This window comes from Phocoena sinus, chromosome 19, assembly GCF_008692025.1.
Source record: "Phocoena sinus isolate mPhoSin1 chromosome 19, mPhoSin1.pri, whole genome shotgun sequence".
Classification (NCBI taxonomy): domain Eukaryota; kingdom Metazoa; phylum Chordata; class Mammalia; order Artiodactyla; family Phocoenidae; genus Phocoena; species Phocoena sinus.
In genome coordinates this window covers 25,893,700-25,914,525 of record NC_045781.1, presented here as the reverse complement: position 1 = coordinate 25,914,525, position 20,826 = coordinate 25,893,700, and the positions used below count along the sequence as shown (strand labels likewise).

At 52.7% G+C, this 20,826-nt stretch overlaps 1 protein-coding gene across 13 annotated transcripts in view; it reads right to left on the bottom strand.

The window, feature by feature from the left end:
* Positions 1–20,826, bottom strand: part of NOD2 (nucleotide binding oligomerization domain containing 2) — a 34,444-nt gene that overhangs the window by 9,256 nt on the left and 4,362 nt on the right. For 4 of the 13 annotated variants that reach the window (XM_032613247.1, XM_032613246.1, XM_032613243.1 and 1 more), the window contains 7 exons: positions 16,020–16,184; positions 14,672–15,138; positions 12,723–12,828; positions 7,551–9,366; positions 3,592–3,675; positions 3,277–3,360; positions 932–1,015 (listed from right to left, as the gene is read on the bottom strand). In XM_032613247.1, the coding sequence (XP_032469138.1) occupies positions 932–1,015; positions 3,277–3,360; positions 3,592–3,675; positions 7,551–9,366; positions 12,723–12,828; positions 14,672–15,130 (2,633 nt within the window). In that variant the 5' untranslated portion in view covers positions 15,131–15,138; positions 16,020–16,184. Of the gene's footprint in view, positions 1–599; positions 676–931; positions 1,016–3,276; positions 3,361–3,591; positions 3,676–7,550; positions 9,367–12,217; positions 12,351–12,722; positions 12,829–14,671; positions 15,139–16,019; positions 18,932–20,826 lie in introns of those variants that run through there. The other 9 variants (XR_004346932.1, XM_032613241.1, XM_032613240.1 and 6 more) reach the window with 9 other exon arrangements.

Below are 20,826 nucleotides of genomic sequence, written 5' to 3'. Positions count from 1 at the left end.
ACATCCCCCGATGTGCAAGATGTGATCTCAAGCAGGAAGGAACTCGGTGGGGCTGTGGCCACCCTTTCCTAGACTCTGTGCTGCTACCAATGCATCCTGGAAAAGGTGCTGATGTCTCCAGCAACGCGGTCCCACTCGGGGCTCAAACCGAGCTGGAGGGCAACTTGCCTGACTATAAAATGGGTTGGAACACCCAGCCCTAAGGTCATTCTCTCTTCCTACAGTCTCGGGTTCTAAAGCCCCCAGTTATTATCAAATGGATCCTAGTTTACACCAGGAGAAGATAGGACAGGAGAGGGTCTGCAGGGAACTGTACAGGTACAACACTGGAGGGTATCGCTCTGCCCAGCAAACAGAGGAAGCCCCACTCAGGGGCCCTGAGGTCTGCAGGACTGCCCTCCCTGCCTGCGTCTGACCCCTCTCCCCTCCCTGGCAGGCCTGGCATGACCCTACGGGTGGCAAGGGCTCTGCAGGACTTGGTGCAGCCCCTCCCATCCTGGGTTCAGTGTCCAAACCTCCCCACTTCCTTCTCTTTCCTTGGCTCTCACCCCAGGCTGCGCATCACCTGGGGAGCTTTTTAAAATTACTGATTCCTGGACCTTGTATCTGGATATTTCATTTAATTGGTCTGGGGCAGGCAGTGGCATTCTTCAGGAGCTCCCAAGTGGTTCCAACCTATAGACAAAGGTGAGAAGCACAGCCCTAGCACCCTCGAGGACTTCCTGCCACCTCTCATGGGCTCTGCCCTCCCCCAACCCTGACATCCTGAACTTCCTGTTTATTGAGCTCGAGGCAAGGCAGAGGCAGCCTAGGGCCGCCCACGCTCTCCCTGCCTCGCCCTCCCCACTGCAGCCTGGGTGGCCTCTGGGGCCTTTTGGCTTCGCCTGCCCCTGAATCCTCACAAGCCCCTCCGCCCCAGAATCCCACCTACCCCAGGAACTGCAGGGAGGCATTGGCTCTGAGCCCCTGGGCCAGCACCTCGGCTCCCGCGGCTGTGATGTGGTTGTTCCCCAGCCTGGAAGGAAAAGACAGAGGAGGCTGAGAAAGAGAGCAGGATGGGAGGCCCGGGTCTGGTGGGGGAAGTGCGTCCTGGACAGAGAAACAGGGAAGAAAGCTTTGAGGACTTCTCTGCAGGATGCAGGAACCAGCCCTCCAGTTCCAGCTGGGCAGACGCAGTGCGTGCTGTTCACGCCGGGGGAGCTCCCTCAAGGCTCCTGCGGACTTCATTTTCCACCAGCAAAGGGAAAGGAGTGGAAGGGCCTGTTTTGCAAAGCGATGGGACAGGTTTGAGCAGGAACCACAACAGGCAGCCAGCCGCCCAGGAAGGAGGCTTCTCCCAGGGAGCAAGGGTGACTCACTTTTCCCCTCTCTCCTCGCTAGACCCTGCCTCCCCCCCTGCAGCCTTCCCAGGTTCATTGTGGCTGCCCGGTAGCCTCCACCTGTTTGGAAAGGGCCTGGAGCGGGCCAAGGTGGCTGAAAGAAAGAAAGGGATCCTGCTAAGCCTTCGGGCAGGGGTCAAGGAGGGGGTTTCAGCAAAATCCAGACACCTCAGAGAGTTTCAGGGAGGTTCCCAGAACTCTCGCCCACAGCTCGAGGCTTCCTGGAATAATAATACAGTTTCATCTTTCAAAAAACTTTCATACACTTTAAGCCACTCTGGCTGACAACAATCCTGTAGGGCAGGTATTATTATTCCCTTCCGGAAGGGGTGTGGCAGCCTCTCAAACCTCTGAGCTTCCTGGATAATGAAAGGCCCCAGCTGCCGTGCTGGGAAGTCCAATGTCCCCTCTGCACCAAGGCCTGTTTCCAACGGGCTGCTCCCAGCCAAGGACTGGGAGACCTGAGACTCCTCTGCTGGGCACACTGGCTGGAGGACTCCCCAACAGCCTTCTGTCCTCTCCCCGATCTGCACTGGGGTCTAAGATGCTTCCTCCCACCCCTCCTTCCTTCCCTTTCTCCCTCACTCAGGGTCAGACCTACACTGCAGTCGGCCAACTCTCCCAGCCTCCCCCAGCTTCCTTCCCCAATTTTCCCTTATAGGCATTTTCCCCAATAAACGTGTTGCACATCTTATCCCTCCTGGGAGCACTGGATGAACAGAATAAACGTGCTGAGAGCTTACGTGATTTACCCACCATCTTTCAGGCACTAAGCTCCCTATAGAAAGCACTCACTATATTGTACCAGCTCTTGATGTATGTTGACTCACTTAACCATCACAACAACCTATGAGGTAGCTACAACCATTATCTCCATTTTATACAAGGGAAAACAGAGACACAGCGATAGCGGGCTGACCCAAGGTCACACAGCTAATGAGAATTCAAATCTCAGGGATGCTGGACCCAAACCTTGGTTGGTCTGGCTCCAGAGCCCTGTGCTCTCAACTATGATGCCATATCGACCAAAAACACAGGTCTCAAGTTCTGGGTGCAGCACCTTTCTGCTGCCCTACAGCCCTCCCTGGAGGTTGGGCCAGCCCAGCTCTGGCCACAGCTGCTCTCGGGTTCCAGAGTTGGGAGGAGCAGGTGATGGCAGCAAAAGAGAGTCCTGGGTACAGAATGACACCTCTGGTGTTGGCCTCAGCAGCCCCGCCTGAGACTGAGTCAGCAATTTCAAAATGGCAGCTCCTATCCCTAAACCCAGCCCAGCAGGTAGAAAGAAAGGACGGAGGCGACTCCTCACTTTGTCTTCTTTTACTGCCTCATAAATCCAGGAGGCAAGAATATCCCAGAGAGAAAGAGAAGCCAGGCCAACCCAGGGACTAGCTGGAGGGGCCACACAACAGTGTCAGGTGGGAGGGAGACTCCAGTCGAGGCCAAGAGGGCTGGGAGCAGCAGAAACGCAGACTTCCCAGACTGGACCCCCCCCCAAGCAGTAAAAGGACCTTCTGAGAACTTTTTGGCAACTGGCTGCCTCACTGTGGTGACAAGTGACGGCTGCATTCCGCCCCCTGCCAAGCACGTGCTCAATGTACATCAGGGAACTCGGGCACCCCAGAGAGCTGGTGACACTCTTAGACACAGGGAAGAAAAAGGTCCTGGAAGCCCTCTTCAGTCCTGGGAGATAAAGGTCAAAGGGCAGGAAGCCTCAGCGGAATTGGTCCAGAGTTTGCTGGGGAGGTCACAGCATTAGTGAAACCCTGCTCTCAACGAGACACTGCCCCTGTATTCAGCGAGGAGATCACGCGCCCCATTATGAGCCGAGACCAGACCAAACTGATTTAGTTGTGGGGATGAGAAACAGTCTCCAGGGGTAGGGAAGCCCCAGGCTCACCTCAAAGCCAAGAAATTCTGCTTGCATGCGAGGAGCTTGGCCATGGAGTGTGCACAGCCGTCGGTCAATTTGTTGTTGAAAAGACTGGAAAGTTCCGAGAGAGAAGAGACGTGGAGATGAGATGAGGCACGGTGGACAGCGGCCACCCAAAGCCCGGGTAGCCGGGTCCCTCAGGACAGGAGTCCCCTGTGCCCTCCGGCCACACAAACGTCCCTGTCCCAGCCTGTCCCTTGCTCACAGCTGTTGCCCAGGCGGCATGGCCTGGAGTGAGGCTGGGGACACGGGGCCAAACGTCCACGGCCCAGCCTGACTTACGCTAACTTCTGAAGCTGCTCACAGCGAAGAGCATGTTCAGTGAGCTTGCAGATGCCTCGGTCTGAGACGTTGTTATCTCGCAAGCTGAAAAAAGACAAAATAAATAAATTTGAAAACAGAGCCGATGAGAGAGGGGAAAAAACGAACAAAACCCCAAAAGAGACCTTTGCTCAAGCCAGAAGTGCCAGCATCTGTGCTTCTGGGAAACGCTGCAAGGAAAGAGCACCCCAGAAAAGCGGAGACTCCCCCATGCCTGGCCAGGGTGCTGACGTCACTCACTCTGTAGGGTGGGGGGCTTCGGAAGTGGGGACCCAGAGCCCACGCAAATAAATAAATAAATAAATACAGACTCTCGGGCCCTCCCCTGGGGCTGGTGAGTCTGCAAGTGTGGGGAGGGGCTCAGGGATCTCTGTATTTTAATAACTGTGTCCATGATTCTGCATCTTCAGGCCAACTTGGGAGGCCCCGACTTAAAGGTTAACACCTCAAGCTCTCTGGAGTCCCTCAAAGGAAGTTCTGATCCTGGCAGCCACTTACTAGCTATTTGCTGGTCCCTTTATCTGTAGAAAAGGAAGGATGGTAATGCCGACCTCACTGGGCTCTTGGTGAGGATTTAAAGAGATAGCGCACATAAAGCCCTGTGAGCACCTGGCACATAGTAAAAACTACCTGTAATATGATCACTGGCACGTATGGAGCCCTTCCCGATAGTAACAATATTTAATCTTCCTTAACCTTTTTTTTTGTTTTTGTTCATTTTTTTTTCTTCTTTAATCTTTAATGAAGTAGGTACTATTCTGTCCACCAGAGAGAAGGAAACCGAGGCCCAGCAAGTGAAACGCCTTCACTGAGGTTGCACAGCACCTAAAGGATTGCCGCCTAGGTTTTCTGGCTCTGAAGGCCACTCTAAACGATGCCGTTGTGCAGCCTCTCCCTTCCGGCCTGCTCTGGGCTCTTAACGTCAGATTCATGCATTGGCGGCATGAATCAACTCAGAAGGTTTAGAGCAGCATTTTTAAATTGGAAAAAGAAGAGAAAGGAAAAAGAGAGCAGAGTGCATCACGGTTAATAAGTCATTTTGTGAAATTTCAACCTGACATGCCCGCGTGCTTGCTTACACCCTCTCTCGCTGTGGGTCACAGTCAAAAAACTTCGAAAGCCATCGCCCTAGAGTCAGAATCGGGGTCTACAGAAACCTACACGCATTGGGGCACTTTGTGTATGGGGCTTCTTGAAGCCTGAGGGTTTTGGTTGGCATGGAAACAGCTTCAAGTGGGAGAGATGCAGCTTGGCACTGTGGGAGAGAAACCTCTCTCTCTTTCCCTTTCTCTCTCTTCCCCCCTTCCCGCCTGCCCTCCCTGTCTCTGTCTCTTTCCCTCTGTCCCTCTGCCCCGCTCCCTCATTCACTATCTGTCTCTGTCTGTCTCTTTCTCTGTCACACACAGGAAATGCCCACGCAGCAACCTCATGGTTTCTGCCCCTCCCCTGTAGCAATGGCGGTTTCAATACCAAGTGTGTGGGGGGTAAATCTCGGTGGAACTTGGTCAGGGACTTTCACTGTTAATGGAAAATCAGGCTGGTTCCCACAGAGCAGCAGTCTTCACAGTGTGGCCTCTGAACCGCTTGTAGCAGCATCACTGAGTTAAAAACCTAGATTCTGGGGCCCTCACCTCAGACCTACAGAATGGGAACCACTGGGAACAGGCCCAAGAATCTGCATTTCCACAAGTCCCTCTGCACACTCCGGTCTGAGCGTTAGAACCAGACCATCCTGGTCTTTCTCTGAAAATCGAGGCAGGGCCCCAGCCTCCACCCAACCCTTCCGCACACCGTGGCAGTCACGTGGGCCTTCCCAGCCCAGGAGAAGGGGAGCCACTCATTCTAGGGATCCATCTATGAGGATTATCCAGACCAGAGTCCTTGGCACTGGTCTTGAACCCCCTGGGGTTCAAGGACCCTTTGGAGAACTACTTTGGAGGTCCATTATCCAGAAAAACACACATTCATATTTCTATCAGAACAGCTCCCACAGACAGGTCTCAAAATTCCTGAGTGAATATATCATGATTCCTACTTCCTGGGGAACTAGGGTATTGGGCTGCCATCTTCCGTCTACCCGGCCAGATCCACTCTCCCCCTTCTCTGCCTGGCTCTCGGTGGGGAGCTGATTCCAGTGGACTACATCGCAGACACCCTGCTCCAGCTCCCTGTGGGTTAAGGCGACAGTGGGGAGGACAGGAAGGCCAGGGTTTACCCCCAGCTCTCGCCCTTCCAGGCTGCTGCAGCCTCGGTCCTTCCAGACAGACCTCTTGCTCCTCTCAGCCAAGAGCCACTCCTCCCATCCCCCACCCCTTCAGGTCTAAGAAGGCCAACAGCCCTGTCCCTACCCCATCTCCACTGTCAGTGGCCCCAGGACCCTGCACCATCTCTACCTGCTCTTCCTAACTCCTGCCCAAGCTTTTGTAAGCTGTCCCTTTATTAAACTCTCCTCAAATCATCCAAATCAGCTTCCTCCCTATATATACATGTTTATCACATACATTAACTATGTATCATATACATATTAACTCTCTATGATATGTTATATATTACATTATTATTGCATTGTATTTATAAATCTATGACCACGGTCCTGATAACAAAGGCCACCACACAGTTTCTAGTAGAGATCCATGTGTTTGGCTCCGTGCAGAAAAAAAAATCTCGCTGCTTTGGCCCAGGGAAGGTAGGTCACCCTAATAAAGTCAAGGAGAGGTTTCTTCTTTGCTCAGGGTCAATCTAAGGTCACCTGGGGTAGACCAAAAGCCCTGGAGAGGCTGTGAGTCAATTTCAAGCTATAACTTCTGCATTCTCAGAGGTTTAAAGCAGGGAGCAGGAAGGCTGGAAGGGAAGCTGGGGAGCCTGCAGCATGCTGGCCACCTGACCTGGGCACACCCTCTGCCCTCATCCGGCCCAAGATGTGAAGAGAGGCCCACGGGGGCTGGGGCAGAAACATGGGAAAGCTCACACCTTCAGACAGGGGCTGAGAGCGGTAAGGGCCAGGCCCAAATCTCTCCACTACATAAGGAATAAAAAAGCAGGTGAAACTCTGTGGCCACTTTCTATCTCTTGGGTCTCGAAATTTCCATCTCATTGGGATTTTAAAGACTCTCATGGGACTATGGGATTAACAGATGTACCCTACCATATATAAAATAGATAAACGACAAGGATTTACTGTATGTCACAGGGAACTATATTCAATATCTTGTAACAATCTATAATGGAAAAGAATAGAAAAACTATACAGACATAGACATATATATGTATAACTGAATCACTTTGCTGTACACCTGAAACTGATACACTATTGTAAATCAACTATATGTCAATTAAAAATAAATAAATAAATACATTTTAAAAAATAAAAGAAAATCTCTCGTGGGGTGCAAGTCACCTTTGATTTGGAGGTGGTTCCTAATACAAACACATATTACACCCAACTTTGCCTGTGACTTAAAGGTTGCCCTGGTGCCTCTGAAGCCCGTCCACACACAGGTTGCTTGTGGAGAACAGAGACTGGTAACCAGAAAGATGTGATTTGTGAATCCTAGCTCTGCCATCTCCTATGTGACCCTGGACAAGTTACCTCATTTCTGGGAGCCTCTAATTGAGGATAATGGGGAAAATAATGTCCCTGCCTATAGCCCAGGGTGGTCATGGGGATTAAAGGAGGTATTTCTGGGAAGAGCGTAACACTGTGCCTGGCACGTGGACCATTTCATGAATTACGACTATCGCTATCATAAGTCGAAACTAAGGCCCAGACTGGGGAGGGGACTCGGCTGGGGTTGCACCAAAGGGGTGGCAGGGCCTGGGGCTGGGCCTGGATTCCTGGCTCCCAGCACGGGGCTCCCCTACCTGCACCCCGATGGTGGCATTCCCCCTGTGCCCGGCCAGCATCGCCCAGCAACACTCACTAAAGAGCCTTGCAGACGCCGAGGCAAGGCAGCAGCTGCTCCACGCCCATGTCGCCCACAGAGTTGTGGTCCAGCTGCAGGGCCACAGGCTGCTGGAGGTGCCGCAGCACAAAGGCCAGGGCAGCACACTCGGCCGGGCCCACGCTGCAGAATGTCAGCTTGAGATGCCCGACGTCCAGCCTACGCACAGCCTCCCGCACCAGCCGCTCCTCCTGCATCTCATACAGGCTCCGGATGAGCCAGATGAAGCTGGGCATGGCATGCACGCTCTTGGCCTCGCCCGGCACGGCCGGTGGGATGGAGCGAAAGTGCTTGCGGAGGCTGCGGGCCAGACACCGCCGGGTGCAGGCCTGGCGCCAGAGCAGGGCCTTCTCAGACACCTGGCACTCGGCCAGCAGGCCCCGGCACTCCTGGGACAACAGCCCCGCCAGGAAGGCCGCTGTGATCTGGAGGTTGTGCGGCTCGGCCCCCTGCAGCAAAGCGGCCACGCTGCCTTCTTTGCACCCGGAACCCCGTATGCGCAGTTTGGACAGCACCCCGGCCAGCGGCGAGCAGCCAGGCCCGTGACAGTTGAAGAGGTGTCTGAGCGAGGATGGCGGCGTGTCGGCGCTGAGAGCGAGGTAGAATGCAGCAAAGAAGCACTGGAAAGTGATGTGCAGGAATTCCAGGGGGGCTGTACTCCCAGGCACGACCGTCTTGGCACGCACCAGGAAGCCAAGAGAAACCTCCTCACTGTCGACGTGTGCTGCCTGCAGCTGCTTGGGGGAAAACACGTAGCAGCACGTGCCCAGGCCCCACAGAGCCAGGCGGCCGAGGCGCAGGAGGGTGAGGAGACTGCCCCGAAGCGGGCCGGCTCCCAGCCCGCGGGCAGCTGGGTCTGGCGGGGAGGCATGCAGCAGGAAGTGCTGCAGGATGAGCAGGTACATATCTGTGGTGGTCCTTGGGGACCCCCCGCCCTGCAGCAGCAGTTCCTGGTGGCATTTGGACACCATCCAGGAGAAGACGGGCAGGTGGCACAGACTGTGCAGGGCCAAGGTGCCTCTGAGCCAGCAGATGAGGCGGTCGGCCACCCCAGGCTCGCGATGGCGCTTCCTCAGGTACAGTTCGATGCCCTCTTCCGAGAAGCCCTTGAGGTTGAGCTCCGTGCGCACGTGCTTCCTGAGGCTCGCCGACACCGCGTCCGGACGGCTGGTCAACACCTTGCGGGCATTCTTTAGCAGGTTGCCCTGCAGAAGGTTGAAGAGCAGACTCTGGACAGACGTGGGGGCGGTCGGACAGCAGTGACGGTCTCGATCCGTGAATCTGAACCTGAACTCGTCAAAGCCGTCGAAGGTTAAGAGGATGCGCTCGGGGTGGTCGAGGAGGACCTGGAAGACGTCCTGCTGGCCAAGGTCGGGCCAACAGCAGTGTTCAAAGAGCAGTGTCCACACCGACAGCGGTTTCGCCAGGCGCTGCAGCTGCCGGCAGCTGAATGGGAAGACGAAGGTAAATTCCTGGAAGGCCCTCCCTGAAGCCCAGAGCAGGTGCAACTGCTGCAGAAGTGTGCTCTTGCCGCTGCCCGCCTCGCCCACCACCAGCACAGTGTCCGCGTCTTCGTTGAGGTGGCCGCGGGTGCTGAAAAGCTCCTCCAGGCCCAGGGTGGCGGGGCTCTGCTGCAGAGGCCCAGCCATGCCCGCCTCCGTCCGGATCTCTAGAACGTTCTCTGTATATATTTCCTCCAGGCAAAGGTTCTCTGTCCCATCGTAGGTGCTCAGGAAGCGAGACTGAGCTGATACCATGGTCCTCAGCTTGGACAGGTACCTCTTACAGGCGGCATCTGGAAGACAGAAGAAACAAATGAGGTGGCACCATGATGAAGATGGGACCTGACCAGAGGGTGGGGGAATGGGATGTGGCACACGGGCGGTGCTCATCCTGGCTCTCCACTCACAAGCTAGGGACTTTGAGGTTGGTCACGTAATCTTCCCAAGACTCAGTTTTCTCCCCTGTGAAATGGGAGAAGCAGTGGTTCCTACCTTACAGGGATAGGGACCCATGTAAGAAACCATGGCCCAATGACGATCATGCATGGCGGTTCTTTGTTCAGTGTCCCACACAAAGTGGTCAAAAGACATTGCCTAGCGCCATTATTATTACTGACATTGGAAAGAGCTGTAGAAGATTAGAAGGAGCACCAGGTTGGGGTCAGAAGACCCACATTCTGATGCCTGTCCCACCATATTGGTTCAGGAGCTTTAGACAAGTCCCCTCACCACTCAGCCTCAGTTGTTCTTTCTAAAGGCAAACAGAAGGTTTAAGCGCTTAGGAGCCCGGTTTCTGAAGTCAGATACACCTAAGTTTGAAATCTGGGGCCAGGGACTTCCCTGGTGGTCCAGTGGTAAAGAATCCGCCTTCCAATGCAGGGAATGTGGGTTCGATCCCTAGTCAGGGAACTAAAATTCCACATGCAGCGGGGCAACTAAGCCCACGCCACAACTACTGAGCTCGCGCACCTCAACCAGAGAGCCTGGGTGCGGCAAACTACAGAGCCCACGCACTCTGGAGCCTGCGCGCCACAACTAGAGAGAAGGCCACGCGGCGCAACGAAAGATCCCGCATGCCTCAACGAAGATCCCGCGTGCCGCAACTAAGACCCGATGCGGCCAAAAATAAATAAATAAATCTAAAAAAAAAAAAGAAAGAAAGAAATCTGGGTCCACCATCAGCTTGGGCAAGCCTCTCATCCTTTCTGGCCTCAGTATTCTTGTCTCTAAAATTGGAGACAATTCACACCTTGAAGGATTGTTTTAGAAAGAAATGAGATAAAATAGAGTTTAGAAGAATGTTGACATATGGTTAACTCTCACAAAATGGTGTTGATTATCATTATTATTATTGGGTATGATAGGCAGAACAGTGGCCCACATCTTAATCCTCAGGATCTGTGAATGTTAAATTACTTGCAAAAAGGACTAGACCACTGATTAAACTAAAGACCTTGAGATGGGAAGATTATCCTGGATTACGTGGGTGGAGCTAGCACTGGATTGTGTCAGGGTCACTGGGATGCTCCAGGCAAGGACTTAGACAAGATTCCCTGATAAATATACACTTCCCCATCCTCCTCATACAACCCTCTGCAGTAAAAATTCTCATGTCTAGGATGTGTCCACAGAGCTGCTGTTTTTCCTTTATCATCCTAATACCAGCATGAGCAAACCACTCCCTGTGTCAGGGGTTAGTTCTTTTTATAGGAAATGGGGAAATTATGATCCAGAATCCCAGGGTGGTGGGACCTCAGAGCATCACAGCCTCACTGCCCCCAACCAGGTACTGACCCATTTGTTCTCAGCTCAAAGACTAACAGGTAATTCTCACAGAGCGCTCTGAGCACACTGAAGCTGTACTTACGGTCGTCCAAAGGACACGCCTTGTGATCGTGCTCCCTGTTCTGTTCCCAAAGCTGATGATTGTCATTGCTTTTTTTTTTTTTTAAATATTTATTTATTTATTTACTTACTTACTTACTTGTTTGTTTGGCTGTGCCAGGTCTTAGCTGTGGCAAGCGGGATCTTCATTGCCACATGCGGGATCTTTAGTTGCAGCATGTGGGATCTTTTAGTTGCAGCATGCAGGCTCTTAGTTGCGGCACGTGACATCTAGTTCCCTGACCAGGGATCAAACCCAGGTCCCCTGCATTGGGAGCGTGGAGTCTTAACCACTGGACCACCAGGGAAGTCCCTGTCATGGCTCTTAATGCCATCTGGATAAACTAGGAGCACTGAACAGAGACCGAAATATATACATTTTCTCAATACTCTGATTTCCCATGCAGGTTTTCCAGCTGCTATCAAAATTCTCCAGGAAAAAAAATGTATCTCTCATTTTTTCTTTTTTTTTTTTCAGTACGCGGGCCTCTCACTGCTGTGGCCTACTCCCTTTGCGGAGCACACGCTCCGGACGCGCAGGCCCAGCGGCCATGGCTCACGGACCCAGCCGCTCTGCGGCATGTGGGATCTTCCCGGACCGGGGCACGAACCCGTGTCCCCCGCATCGGCAGGCGGACTCTCAACCACTGCGCCACCGGGGAAGCCCCTATATCTCTCATTTTAAAAACAAACACATGTCGGTCATCACCTTTGGAAGCAACACCCTGGGGAATCTGGCACCATGGCACGGTGTTACAATGCGTGAAGAGCCAGCTGTGCTTGATGATATCAACACTAAACATTAACCAAGGGTCAAGCCAGGTACCACGCTCTGGGCAGCATCCCCTGTCACAAACCGACGTCTGTGTTCTGTTCTCAGGTGAGAGGGTACACACCCAGGTGCCAAGCACAGGCTTCCGACATCCTCCCCACAAGCATGCTCACTGCCCAGGGGGCAGGGCCCAGGGTGATAAATCCATCTGTCAGCACCAGGCACAGTTCAGGGACCCTGGGTGCTGCTGAGGCTTCCTGACGGCAATGTGGGAATAAGACACACCAGGCTTGCATCCTCTCTTTACAACCGACAAGCTCTTCTCCCAGAAAAAGAGGAAGTGTAGGTGCAGACGGCCTAAAACCAGATCCATCCTCCCCTACCTTGTCACTCCATCTCCCTGTCCCCGTTTCCACACCTGTAAAGTGGAAAAAACAATACCTACTTCTCAAGTTTGTTGCCAAGGACAGACATCGTAAATTAATCACCTGGCAGGATGCCTAGGATGTTCGAGCTGGGCCATCCAAGCCTCTCCCTTTCCTGAACTGGGTCGGTGACCATGTGAAATGAGAGATATCACATTATCTAAATCCATTTGGCTCCTGAGTTTCTGATAATGAGTAGCTAAACTGCAGAGATCAAGAGATACCAGCCATTAAAAAGTGTACCCACATCTTTCCAATAAAAGAGTATGGCTAGTAAGGAACAGCTGTATTAGCTCTCAGGACAAGGTACCTCCAGTGATCACTCCCCAGTACAGGAGGAAATAAAAGCAAGCCCTAATACTACACACATTAATCCAGTTAATCCTCCCGATAGCCCAGTGAGACAGTGGTGATGCTGCCCTTAAAATGAGGAAACTGAGTCTTAGGGGGGTTTGCACAGCCAGTAAGTGGGATTCTGACAAGTCTCATGCTGGAGTTTTTGCTCTTAAGCACAAATCTGAAAGTCTTTCTTTCCCTTTCTGATGAACTGAGAAGAACACATATATACCTTCAAAAGGCAGGGCCAACGGGACAGGTAATTCCTGAACACATTGTAGAAGGAAGGCAGCCAACCCATTCGCCTTCACTGTGGCAAGATCAAGGAGCCTTCTTGCCTGTGGGGAAAGCAAAAGTCATTATTTCTCCAGAAAGGCGGATGGAGAATTGTGGGAAGGTTTCTACTGATTACGACAATACCATGGGCATCTCTCTCCCACCACAATAAAAGGCCAGAAAGACATCCCTAAACAAGATGCGTTTAAAGAAGTCAATACAGTATCGGGTAGTGAAATGAACAGTTGAATATACACATCCAATCTGGTTCCCGCTCAGGACCCACTGAAAGAGTGAATAACCGAAAATAGGGGGACAAAAAGAGCCATAACCCTATAAAGGATAGGAAAAACAATTCTGGAAGATGTAAATCACTTGGATGAGAGGTGATTTCATTGAGTCTCTATAAGCCCTCCAGGGCCAGCCTCAAGGAGCTAGTGCTCAGGGTACAATTGTAGGTTTCAGGTGCACTAGTGAGAGAGGACCAGAACATGTCTGCTCTACAAATACTTGAACATAAATACTACAAATACTTTAAACCAGCCTTGAACGGACTTATTCCATCAGTCTCAACCAGGCTTACCTAAACTCACGTGGACACCAAATACATATTTTAAAAAATAGACAAAAACGGTAACTAGAAAGTCCCTCAACCCAGCCCATCCTAACACTGCAATGTAATTCCAATTCATTCATTCAATAATTCATTATTTCTTCAACAAGTATTTCTTGAGTGCCTACCATGTACAAGGCTCTCAACACAATAAGCTTTAGACAGAGCCTGGAACATAGTAGGCATCAAAATAGATTCTGGATGAATAAACTAATGGTGAATGAATTAGTCAAAGCACTGTGTCCAGCACTGGCCCTCTCATGAACTACTGTGAGCTTTTTTTTTTTTAACAGTACGCGGGCCTCTCACTGCTGTGGCCTCTCCCGTTGCAGAGCACAGGCTCCGGACGCGCAGGCTCAGCGGCCATGGCTCACGGGCCCAGCCGCTCTGCGGCATGTGGGATCTTCCCAGACCGGGGCACGAACCCGCGTCCCCTGCATCGGCAGGCGGACTCTCAACCACTGTGCCACCAGGGAAGCCCCTACTGTGTGCTTTTTCAAACCACTTTTCTGGGACTCAAATTTCCCAATCCATAAAGTGAGGTGTTAAAAAATCCATAAAGTGAGTCTGCATCATGGGAGGCCTGAGGTTCACTATTTGGGGGAAAATAAAACAAAGAGTTTCAAAAATACCCAAAAGACACTCTTCTGTTCTTGCAGAATGTCACATTCAGAGGCAGTTATCCCAACTCCAAACGTCTATGATCTAATGCAATTTCCTATTAGAAATCCTATGTGGGCATTTAAACTATATTAGTACATAGTATGCTATATTCATTATTAAACACAGGTTTAATTTAATGAATTTTTATCATCTGTTGAGCTATTAATTTAAAGCAGACAGCACTAAAAGTGTACAAGTACAGAATATCACTGATAACAGAATTGATAGTAGCCAACGGTAATGTTAAGGAGTGCTTACTACGTGCTAGACACCGTGCTAAGAGTCACGTAGCTCACCTCATTGAATGCTCCCATCTGTGTTTCACAGATGAGGAATCCGAGACAGGAGAGATGAAGGATGGTGAGTTTCCATAGAGAAGCCTAAAGTCACAGGCCTTGAGCCTGCATCGTCCTGACTCCAGAAACCAAGATGCTCGCCACCATATAACGCTGCCTCTCGTCAGAAGCGGCATGGTACCAAAACTCCAGAGCAACTGTTACCTGCTTGGCTACCCTTAAAGGGGAAGCGCCACGACCCATGTCTCCCCACAGGGCTGACTTCACAAACCAGTCTCGGTAACTAAGCACGCTTTTCCTTTGAATTCTGATGAGCAGAGGGAAGAGCCTTACCCGCTGGGATGACGTGAAGATGGGCCGCCTGATTTCATCACATTCGTACTGGCTGATGAAACCCCGCGCCTGTGTCAGGTCCAGCACGCCCTCCACGTGGCCGTAGAGTCTCCTGACGATGGCTGGCCGGTGACTCTGCAGGTCACGGGCTGGGTGGGGTGAGTGGGGCTCCCAGCAGCCGGGAAGCTCGGGGGGCTGTCTGTCAGCCTGGGTCTCCTGCACAGCCGCAGTCAGTAGTTCACAGCCCCAAGCACCCTTATTCCAGACAGTGTCCAGGAGGCGCCTGGCCAAGTGGGAGACAGGCTGGCCCAAGAGGTTGAGTCCCTCGTAGTCCTCCCAGGAGAGGACTTCCCAGGAAAGCAGCCAGTCCAGAACGCTCTCAAAGCCCTCCAGGGACCCCGAAACCAGCAGCTCCACCAGCTGGCTCCTCTGTGCCTGGAAAGCGTCCTGCGTGTACATTTCACAATCTGTGGAGGAGAAGGAGGTCCAGTGCAGGACTTCTCAGGAAGCAGGCAGGCGGCAGTGGAGAGGGCAAGTCAGCCCCACCCTGAGACCAAGACGGCCACAGTTCTGCCCTCAGACATTACCAGTGCAAGCTCCCCATTGTATGGATGTACAAACTGAGGCCCAGAGAAGGCAAGAAACTGGCTCGAGATCCCACAGAGGGTTTGAAGCAGCCAGGAGTTAAATCAAGGCCCCTGGCTCCCATATCCATGCTTCATCCCTGCTTTACGAAGTTTTAAAAGGCTTGAGTTAATACTAGGAGCAATGTCTCCCAAGGGATCAGGGAATCAATTCTCTTTGAGGCCATATGAGAGGGCCCTTACATGCTGGTTGGACTCACGCTACCGCAGCTCTCTTTTCAACAGTGGCTAACATTTATTAACCACATACAATGTGCCAAGCACTACTCTAAGTGCTTTCATTAACCCTCCCAACCACTCTGAAGTGGGTACTAGGATCAGCCCCATTATACAGGTGAAGAAACTGAGGCACAGAGAGGCCTGAGTACAACTGAGGCTTGTACAAGGGTACAAGGTAGACGAGGTAGAGCTAGGATTTGAACCCAAGCAGTGCAACTCCAGAAGACGTGTCTTTAATTCCCTTATATTTGGGTTCCCCACAGGGGCCCAAGCCCAGGCCTGTGTAGGTAACCCACTGCTACCGCCAGGGACAGACCCAGAACATTGCTATAAAGATGCCAACCCAGGTGAAGCGAAACTCATGGTACAAACTAAGACGTTTCAAAGCTTATGGGTGTACTGACCCCAGTCCACTGCCCCCTCCCCAAATGCCCAGGCCCTTACCACCTCCCCACTCCCTTCCACCACACACTATGTGCCGTCACCTCTGTCGATGGCTTGCTCTGGGCTCAGCCTTCAGACTCTGGATCCTGGGAATCTGTGGGGAAGCGATCTCACGGAGCTTCAGGCCCTGGGAGTGTCCCCACGCGGCAGAGAAAATCTCTCAGCAGGGTCCCTTCTGCAACAGTCACAGGATCTAGGGCTGTGAGCTGGGGCAGTGCCCGCAGAAAATGAAAGTGAAAGGAGGTAGGCATGGAAAAAGAAGAGGAACGCCAGCTTCTTTCTACAAAAACGGGACATTCCAGGATACTCAAAGGAGCAGATGCCAAGGGGCTTGGAAAGTCTGTGTATTTCCTATTGGTTGTTTATGCGTCTAACTCCCTTCTTGGCCCAAGTGGAAGCCTGGGTTTTACTCATCCTGGCATCACTAAGCTTGGCATGGGGCTGGGCCAAGGGGAAGTACAGTGGGAATGTTCACGAATCAAAAACCCACTGAGGGAAGGGGTGGGGCTGGAACTTCCTGCGCCTGTCCTCATATGCCATCCAAAGTAAGGGAAAGGAGAAATCACCAGCTCGGAATGCTGCCAACACTTAGGCTGGAAGCCTTGCGCTGGCCAGATGAGGAAACTGAGGCAGCGAGCTTACCCATGTGTCTGGCAGCTTGGGAGGGAGGGCATCCTCAGTGCAGAGGCCACCGTAAACCAGAAAGGAAAATAGTTCTCTCTGGCCAAGCAGGCCTCCTCCTTGCGCCCACGGCCAAGCAGAGGAGTCAAGCGGGTAGAGGTTGGGAGAGGGGAGAGGAGAGAACAGGACGGGGTAGGAAGAGCTCTGGGCTTGACCCTGAAGTGGTTCTCAGCCCCATCACCACCCCCTGCCCAGGTCCTGGGGAAAAGAACTACCACCCACCCCTCCGGAAACAGCCCAGAAATGTGGTCAGCACTCTCTTTCCGACCCAATGCCTGGAGGGCATGTGTGCAGCCAGAAATTAAAGAAGTTGAAGAGTTAAGATGAGATAGGACATTCCCTGCCCCTTTTACTCAGAGGATGCCTAAGGACGGACAGCTGCTGTCTCCTCAGCATCAGGGGAGCCTGGACCACCCTACAGCCCCGCCCCCCCGCCCCCCCCCCGCCCCCCCCCGCCCCCCCGTCAAAGATCATTAGGCTTAGATTAGGCATGGCCAAGTCATCTGCAGGCAAGCCTTGAGCAGGAAGGCAAGGCTGAGTGGCACAGGACTGGCAGGGCTAGATTTGCCCACAGATCCCACGTCTCTCCCGGGGAAAGCCCCAAAACGATGGGCAGAAGCCAGAGGTGGCCAACCTGCTGTGAAGAGCTACACAGTTCTCAGCAGTTCTGGCACAGAGCCTTCACCCTCCACCATTAGCTGCACTGGGAGACCCCACCAAGCCCAGTGATCTCTGACACACCCGCAGACGTGCTAGGCCACAAGTGGACAAGCTACAGGTAAGCAGGGGCCCTTCCCAAACACTCCGAGTCTGGGTCAGCCGATGGATGCTTGAGCCACACATATCCAATTCGTGATGTCAGGGCACCTGGAGAAAGAGGCAGGCCCAAGCCAGAAGGTTTGCTGCTCTATCTCCCCACCAGTAGCTGGGAAGTCCCAACTCTGTCCTGGCCTTCTTCCAGAAACCTCAGAGGTGGGAGAATCCCCAAGGGCCAATCCGGCCAGCACCCTGTCTCTAAGAAGGCATTGTTCTTTCCCATCTTAAACATCCAGGGCAGAGGACCTGGCCTGCTGCTGTCCTCATTAACCAGCACAGGAAGTTCCTCATTATGTTGAACCAAAGTTTTTCCTGCTTCAGTTTAAATTGGGAATGGGAGAAAACAGATGTCCATTCATCACCTATCTCATAAAAACTGTCCCTAAAATCCTACCTCTTGCCCCTTTACTCCCTGCTCAGACTTCCCCTCTTCAGACTAAATCAGCCTCTCTCCGTTGCCTTTTCTTCTCTGCTTCAATTACTGCAACTTTGGAGTCATTGTAGTCTTTTCTCGAGGAAGGTGAGGTCTGTGCAAAGAAAAGGGCACTTCTTTGCTGAAGCAGAGGGTCAAGTGGAAGGGGTAACCCACGTGGGCACCCCCTTATCCCCAAGCCCAGGCCAAGCCCTAACATCTACCTCCCTCCTGAGACACAGCCAGTCTGGTTTCTCTGGAGCCCTGAGCCAGTTGATTTCCTTAAGTGCTGAAATCTCAGCCTGCTGGGCCACTGCAGACAGAAGAGAGGGAGGCCCTGGAAGCTCAACCGAACTGTCCTGCTCTCAGCTGGGGCCACGCCCCTGCTGGGGCAGTGGACCCATCCCTCTCACTTCCCGCGGCATCCTCCATTCTTGCCCCCTTCACCGGGCTTCTCTCTGGGAGAGCAGTTCTCACCAGCACATACACATACTATAATTTCTCCATCTGACCCCATTTCTCTGCCCCCTTCACAGCAGGACTCCTTAGCTGTTGTCTATACTGCTGTCCTGAAGTTCTCCCCTCCTATCCCCTCTGATCGTGTCCCCTTTGGCCCCCAGCTACTTCTGTCATGGTCACCAGTGACTTCCAGGTTGCTGGATTCTCAGCCCTCACCTCGCTGGCTCTGCCAAAGGCATCTGTCATAATCACTCCCTCTTTCCTCCTTGAAGCACCTGCCTCATTGCTGTCCAGAACACCCCAACTCTCTGCTTTTTCCTCCCATCTCACTGGCCACTCTTTCTGTCTCCTTGGCTAGTTCCTAATGCTGGGAGCCCCAGAACTCTCTGGTGGGACCTCTTTTCTCTGTATCACTCTCTCCTTAAGTGAGCTTACCTGCTGTTATGGCTTTAAATACCAGCTATATGGTGATGAAGCCCCAAATTTTATTTCCAGCTCCAACCTCCCCACTAACCTTTTTTTTTTTTTTTGCGGTACGCGGGCCTCTCACTGTTGTGGCCTCTCCCGTTGCGGAGCAAAGGCTCCGGACGCGCAGGCTCAGCGGCCATGGCTCACGGGCCCAGCCGCTCCGCGGCACGTGGGATCTTCCCAGACCGGGGCACAAACCCGCGTCCCCTGCATCGGCAGGCAGACTCTCAACCACTGCGCCACCAGGGAAGCCCCCCACTAAACTTTTGCAACTGCCTAATGGACATCTTCATGTGGATGCCCAATAGGCATCGCAAACTTCACAAGCACAAAGCCAAACTCCAGATCTTCCCCCTAAACAGGTCCCATCTCAGCCGATGGCAGCTCTAAACTTCAAGATGCTCAGCCCCGAAACCTCCGAGTCACCTTTGACTCCACCTTCCTCTCACATCCCAAATTCTATCACCCCCTACCTTCAAAATATATCCCAAATCTGATATTTTTTCATCACCTCTATGCCATGGGTAACAAGCCTCCACGGTCTCTACCCAGAATGACAGCAGTGGTCCCCTCACTGGTCCCCCCACCCTTCTGCCCTCACCTCCCTGCATTCTCTCTCCCGTTCACAGCCAGATGAACCTGCTAACCCCTAGGTAAGAGCAGGTGACGCCTCTTCTCAAAGACTTCCAGTGGCTCTCAGTGCGCTTAGAGTGAAAACCAAAGCCCTTGCAGTGGCCATCGAGACCCCATGCAATGGATCCCCACCTCCCCACCCCTTATGTCTCTGCACTCATTTCCTACTAATCCTTCACTGGCTCCTCACCTACGCTGCTCCAGCCACGCTTGTTCCTAGAACAAGCCAGACCTGCTCCCACCTGTCATGCTTCTGCCCGAGGACCTTTGCACATGCTCTTCCCTCTGTGGGTGCACTGTCCTTTCCCCCAGTTATTCACATAGCTCCCCCCTCGCCTCCTTCAAGGCTTTGCTCGGTGGTCACCATCTCAGAGAGGCCCTCCCTGACTAAGCTATATAAAACCTCAATACCCCCAGACCAATACCTCATCCCCTTTGCCTGCTTTATTAGTCTCCATAGCACTTCTTACCACCTGACATACCTTGTATTTACTTATTGGACTGCTGTCCAACTCCTTTCTAGAAAACTAACCCCATGAGGGCAGGGGATTTTGTCTGCTTTTTTCATTGCTATATCCCCAGTGCCTCATGCAGGGCACTGATCAAGACTGTGTGAATGAATAAAAGAAAGGATTTACTCTGCATGGTTCCAGGAGGCAGAAGTGGAGCCAAGGGGTGGAATCTGCAAGCCACAGGTTTTGACTAAACGAAGCCAGAGCTGCAGGACACTGAACAGCGCTTCATAAGGAATGAGCTTCCCATCACTGAGCGTATGCAACAGTGGGATCCTGCACTGGGTGGGAGGTCAGTAGGCTAGATGGGGTCCCTTCCTGCCTCAGATCTCAGAGTGCCAAACGGCTAAGGGGATCTGAGTAACCAAGCAACTTAGGGGGAGAGTGATTGGGACAGGGGAGCGGAAGCAACCGGAATGTCACTCGGGTCTTCACCAAGGGTCCAGCTGGGGGAGGCCTCCCTGGAGGGGATGGAGGGAGGCTTTTGAGTTTGCTGCAGAGCAAGTAGGACCGGATGGCTGTTCCTCAACGTTAGGAGAGGAGAGGATGAACAGCATAAAGGATGTGATGCCGGCAGGCCCTGGTGTGGGGGTCTCAGCAGGGATGGGATGCAGAATGGTCAGGGGTCTCCACACCCACCACAGGGGAGGAGGAGGAGGTAGGAGACCCCCATGAGAGTTACAAGGCCACAGGCAGGGTTAGAGATCATCCAGGCGCTCTCATTTATACCCCCCCATCCACAAGCAAGGTGAAAATGGGGAAACTGAGGGAGAGAGGAGGGGACTGAACAGAGAGTAGCTCTCGCTCAGACCTGAAGACTGGCCTCCTCATTCCCAGGCCAGCCCGGTGCCTCGAAACATCATCCTG